Consider the following 6,391-nt stretch of genomic DNA (forward strand, 5'->3'; position numbering starts at 1 on the left):
ATATATATATATATATAAATGCAGAGAAAAGTTCAAAGAAAATCCTAGCTAGCATAGTGTAAATAAACCAATTTACCTGTCAACAACTGGTTGAGCAACATGCTTAAAGATAACATCTTGCTGGATGTCTTGGTTGAAGACATTTTGGAACCTGAAATAATTAAACAAGAAGAAATAAAAATTATGATAGAAGCAAGCCAGATAAGGCAAAAATCTCTAGTAGTTCTAAGATACGTAGGTTTTGAAAACTTTGCCAGAGGCGAGCTTCACATCGAACAAAAGCACATTTCTTTGATACGTGCATCAGCATTTATACATATTTATGGTACATGCATATATGTGTGTACTTACCTCTGTGTTTGTATGTGTATGTGTTATGTGTGCATGTTTCTGTAAGCGTGTGTATGTGTTGTTCGAAGCAACTTCCACGTAATTGTGTTGTTTACCATCAAAGTTTTCCCATGTACAGATTTAACTTTTTTATATTATGTTATTCAGAGTACATATGAAGGTGTTTATATCCTAGTAGCTAACATGTTCCTTTCCTGCCTGCTTCTATAGTCTCTTTTATTTATGGTGTAGTTTTCTTTCCTTGATGCACCGACTCAACCTACACGTTCTATCATAATTTCTTATACACTATTCACAATAGGCATAGGCATGGTCGTACGGTTAAGAGGTTTGCTCATCAGCCATGTGGTCCTAGTTCAATCCCGCTGTGTGGCATGTTGAGTAAATACCTTTTACTATAGCTCTAGGATGACCAAAGACCTGTGGGTGAATTTGGTTCTTGGAAATATAAAGAAGCCCATCATATTTACATGTGTGTGTGTGTGTTTGAAAAAAATTAATAGAAATGGTTTTTCTAAGGTGGTGAGCTGGCATTTCGTCTGCCATTACGTTCTGAGTTCAAATTCCGCCGAGGTTGACTTTGCCTTTCGTCCTTTCGAGGTTAATTAAATTAGTACCAGTTACACACTGGGGTTGATATAATCGACTTAATCCCTTTGTCTGTCCTTGTTTGTTCCCTCTGTGTGTAGCCCTTTGTGGGCAGTAAAGAAATAATAAATGACTTTTCTGATAATTTTTCCACTTTAATAATGAAAGTTTACAAAAGGTGACTCTGATAGGAGTTTCAAATATATAATTATGTACCAAGGACTTTCTGTTTCTCATTCTGTTGAAGAGCTTAGGTTCAAAACATAAAAGTCTTTCTCACCTTTCCGAGCGTGAAGCTAATACACCTGCTTGTTGTTCATACACTTCTGTTCATCTTTTGTTTTTCTGTAAATTTCAACTATATCATCATCATCATCATCATCATTTAACGTCCGTCCGCTTTCCATGCTAGCATGGGTTGGACGATTTGACTGGGGACTGGCGAACCAGATGGCTACACCAGACTCCAATCTGATCTGGCAGAGTTTTTACAGCTGGATGCCCTTCCGAACGCCAACCACTCGGAGAGTGTAGTGGGTGCTTTTTACGTGCCACCGGCACGAGGGCCGGTCCGGCGGTACTAGACACATATATGATGTAGAAAAGGGCATCTAGCCATAGAAGCCATGCCAAAACAGACAAATAGAACCTGGGCAGATCTTCAGCTGGCCAACTCCAGTCAAACCCTCCAATCCATGACAGCATGGAAGTCTCAGGAAAGCCTAATATAGGAAAGTTTAACCCTTCAGCATTCAGATTGTTCACATAGTTTTGAATCAATCATACATTTTCTCATATGTTTGAGATTTCACTGATATGATTGTTTCTATTTTACACTGACATTGTAGAGTAGGTGTGAAAGGCAGGATCTGACCAGTTTGAACATAAAACAGGGAGAATATTTTGGTCAGACATGGCCAGTTTAAAGGCAAAAGGGTGAAGAAACATTTAACTATTTTAGAGACCAACAACAGAATATAAATTATAAATGATTCTCACTTGAACTTATATAATTCTTTCTTGTTGTTTACAAATCCATCTGCAAACTCTTTAGGGATAACAAATTGGACGATTGAACTGCCATCAGCTTGATCATTTTCAATCTCAAAGAGCTGGGGGTAAGGAAAAAATAAATAAATAAGTTAATCAATAAATATGTAAATAAGAGGTATTACACACACATACAAAGGGGTGCTGAAAAGTTCTTGGTTTTGGGTAAAAGAAAATACAAGAGGAGCAATTATTTATGATTTTATTCTACATATTCCTCTCTCAGATTCACACACTTATTGCAGCAGTCCTTCATTTTTTCTAAGCCCTGTAAAAGAATTTGGATGGTTGGGCCTCTGGCCAGGCCCTTCACAATGCCCTTAAAGCCTGGAACTTTTCCGTACCCCTTCGTATATAATATAGTGAATTGAAAAACTTTGATTAACTAAGGTTATCTTTGTGAAGAGAAGACAGCAATTCCCTTTAGCACATATTTAAAATTTGAAACAAAACAACTAAGGGAGATAACTCTAATAATATCAACTAATCCAAATTTTTGGAAAATAATATACTCTTACTCTTTTACTTGTTTCAGTCATTTGACTGTGGCCATGCTGGAGCACTGCCTTTAGTCAAGCAAATCAACCCCAGGACTTATTCTTCGGATGCCTAGTACTTATTTTATCGGTCTCTTTTTGCCGAACCGCTAAGTTACAGGGACGTAAACACACCACCATCGGTTGTCAAGTGATGTTGGGGAGACAAACACAGACACACAAACATATACACACACATATATATATATATACATATATACGACGGGCTTCTTTCAGTTTCCGTCTATCAAATCCACTCACAAGGCTTTGGTCAGCCCGAGGCTATAGTAGAAGACACTTGCCCAAGGTGCCACGCAGTGGGAATGAACCCAGAACCATGTGGTTGGTAAGCAAGCTACTTACCACACAACCACTCCTGCGCCTATATGTATATTCCTATTATTAACAGCCAATCTTTTATTTGCCAAAGGATTATTAAATAAATAATTACACTCTTGAGACAAGTCCAAGGAATTGGGTAATTGTTTTGTAGTTTATTTACTAATCCTTTAGTATATAAAAAAACATTGGCTATCGATAATAGGAAAGTACCGAATAAAGTTCATGTGAAGTGGGATAGTATAGAGATGATAAGAGAAGGAAAGAAAGGTGTGTCGCATATATTTGAATATATAGTTAGCTAGTTCACATGAGTAGAAGCCATTATAGATGAGGTACAAAGAAGAGGTAGTGTTTTGAACTACTGGATGAAGTCTGTCACTGATTTAATATTTGTAAATCAATCAGATAGTTAGATGTAGATCTTGTCTTTAAAGTCAACTGGTGAATGCAACAGACATGTATTGATTTTCTTAGATCTCACCAGTGAATCATATTCAAAACCTAAATGGTTAGATGAAACAGTGATCAACATATATTGAAATAGAAAGAATGTAGTGTCACTGATTATGAATATCAACAACAAAGCTGAAGGAACATACATCAGTGTTCTGCATACTAAATACTCAGTCAATACACTTTCATGTAAGCTGCACGTTCAGCTGAAAAAGCTGCAAAGTAAACAAACAAAATAAATGTGTTTGAGACCGTCTTTCAGTGTTGTGATCTTACCAACAACCTATCTACATCAGATTCCATTTTTAGAAAATGGTAGTGAATTAGCACAGGGGTTTTCAAACTTTTTGACTTGCGGACCCCTTTATATTTCAGGCTTTACCTTAGGGACCCCCTTATAAATGCTTATGAAATTTATACATAAATATTTGCTTGAAATAACAATATATTTTTACATTTATTTATTTCACAGTATTTAATTAATAGGTTTATTGTCAATTAAAAGATTTTGATTAAAAAATATATATAAAATCAAATTGCCCACAAAAAGTATTTGCTGTCCACGGACCCCCTGTGGTCCGGGGACCACAGTTTGAAAACGCCTGAATTAGCAGAGTCATGAGAGTCTAGGAATATGAATGCCTTGCAGTATTTGTTCTAGTTCTCTGTATTCCGAATTCAAATTCTTCCAAGGTCAGCTTTGGCTTTCACCTTTCATGGTTCAATAAAATAAAATGGCTGTTCATGATATTGAAATAGGTGAAGTATTTAGCACAAGATCTGGAGATAAGATGGTGTAGAGATGACAGGCTTCTGGTGTGTCAGGTAGATATAAATGGAGGTGGTATGTAGTTAGCTAGTACAGAAGAACAGAGGCTATTACAGTAGTGGCAGAAGATGGACAAAGAGAAGATAGTGCCTTGAGATAGTGGACGAAGCTCATCTATGATTGAATCTTTGTTAATCAATCAAATAGCCTTCTTTTGAATACACATGTGCAACAGAAACACCTCAGGGGTTCAAGCACTTCTCACGTGTGGATTTCATTGAAACTTGGAAGAATCATCATTTAATGTCCATTGTCCAAGCTGGCATGGGTTGGACGGTTTGACCAGGGCTGCTAAGTAGGAAGGCTGCACCAGACTCCAGTCTGATTTGGCATGGTTTTCTATGACTGGATGCCCTTCCTAACACCAACCACTCTGGGTGCTTTTACGCCTCCACCGGCATGAGTACCATTTGTGTGACATCAACATCTGCCATGACTGTGATTTAGCTTGGCTTGATGAGTCTTCTTCTGAAGCATGACGTAATGCTAAAGGGCTTAGTCATTGCTTCCCTGAGGCCCAACACTCGAAAGGAATTCAGCTGCTGTGCCTCCATGAGGTCCAACACTCTAAAGGAACATCGACCACTTTGTCACCATGAGGCCCAATGCTCATACAGTGCTCTTTACATGCCACCAGCATGGGTGCCAGTTACATGACACCAACATCAGCCATGACTACAATTTCACTTGGCTTGATGGATCTTCTCAAGCACAGCATATTACCAAAGGTCTCAGTCACTAGTTACTGCCTCTGTGAGACTCAAAGTTCAAAGACCAGCTTCACCACTTCGTCCCATGTCTTCCTGGGTCTATCTCTACCACAGGTATCTTCCAGTTAGAGATCAGTACTTCTTTACACAGATGTCTTTGTCCATACGCATCACATGACCATACCAGTGCAGTCGTCTCTCTTGCACACCACATCTGATACCTCTTATGCCTAACTTTTCTCTCAAGATGCTTACACTCTGTCAAACATGCACACTGACATTGTACATCCAGTGAAGCATACTGGCTTCATTTCTTTCAGAGGCTGGCGAGAGATGAGAGAGGAAGATATTTTAAAACCAGTGACATAACCCAAATGCTTGCAACCAGCTTAACTCTGCACCCAAGGATGAAATGGCAATATTAAACCATTCATCAAATTATGTGGAATTTTCACACCAAAATTTAAAGTGAAAAAAATGGTAAATTTTTTCAAATCACATTTTTACCAAAAAGATAGGTGGATATAGACACCAAGACGACTCTGGAGGACAAAAAATTTCATATGAAATACAGCTGGATTTACAAAGACAGCAACAATGTTTGAAAGCTTATACTATGTTTATATTATATACTACTTCAGCTTGTCTGTTGGAAAATACGGCAATATTGTCTTTTCCACACTACATAATTATTTCTAATTGCTCTGTGCATTAAATATATTAATACTAATTTAACTATTACTTTTCATGCAGATGGCATCTCTGAGTCATTTACTTTACTTAGTAGGTGCTGATATTACATAGGAAAACAGTTTGCGCACACATACACACACACACACACACACACACACCATATAAAGAAATCAAAAACTGTACATAAATACATCAACACTAAATGCTAAATTTATTAAAACTGTCTCTGTTTATCATCACCAAATGAATTCTTCATCACCCAACATTTCCAAAATAACATAAAAGATATGAAAAATTAAAATTCATTTTAGTATATGAAAATAATAATTACTGTACAATTATGATAATGTTAATTTGTTTGTTTACCATACAACCAACAAAGACAGCTATACAATAAAATGTATTAAGTGCAATAGAACACCTTAAACAAATACACGCACACACATGAATATACATACAAATATAAACATACAAACATAAACATACAAACATATATATACACACATATACATATATATACATATATATGCATATGTATACATACACATATATATATGTATATACATACATATATAGATACATATACATGCATATATATGTACATACATATATATATACATACATACATATACAAACATATATATGTACATACATATATATATATACATACATACATATACATACATATATATAGATGTACATATAGATATATATATACATACATACATATACATACATATATATATACATATATATATATATATACATACATACATATACATATATACATATAGATACATACATATACATACATATATATATATATATACATACATACA

At 35.9% G+C, this 6,391-nt stretch overlaps 1 protein-coding gene across 1 annotated transcript in view; it reads right to left on the reverse strand.

Annotated features, from left to right (window-relative positions):
* The window catches only part of LOC106880426 (kinesin-like protein KIF6), a 117,705-nt gene that overhangs the window by 105,735 nt on the left and 5,579 nt on the right, over positions 1-6,391 (reverse strand). The window contains exons 2-3 of the mRNA XM_052966712.1: positions 1,939-2,051; positions 77-151 (exon numbers count right to left, since the gene is read on the reverse strand). Coding sequence (XP_052822672.1) covers positions 77-151; positions 1,939-2,051 — 188 coding nt within the window. The remainder of the gene's footprint in view (positions 1-76; positions 152-1,938; positions 2,052-6,391) is intronic.

The sequence above is a fragment of the Octopus bimaculoides genome, chromosome 3 (genome assembly GCF_001194135.2).
Source record: "Octopus bimaculoides isolate UCB-OBI-ISO-001 chromosome 3, ASM119413v2, whole genome shotgun sequence".
In the NCBI taxonomy this organism is placed as follows: domain Eukaryota; kingdom Metazoa; phylum Mollusca; class Cephalopoda; order Octopoda; family Octopodidae; genus Octopus; species Octopus bimaculoides.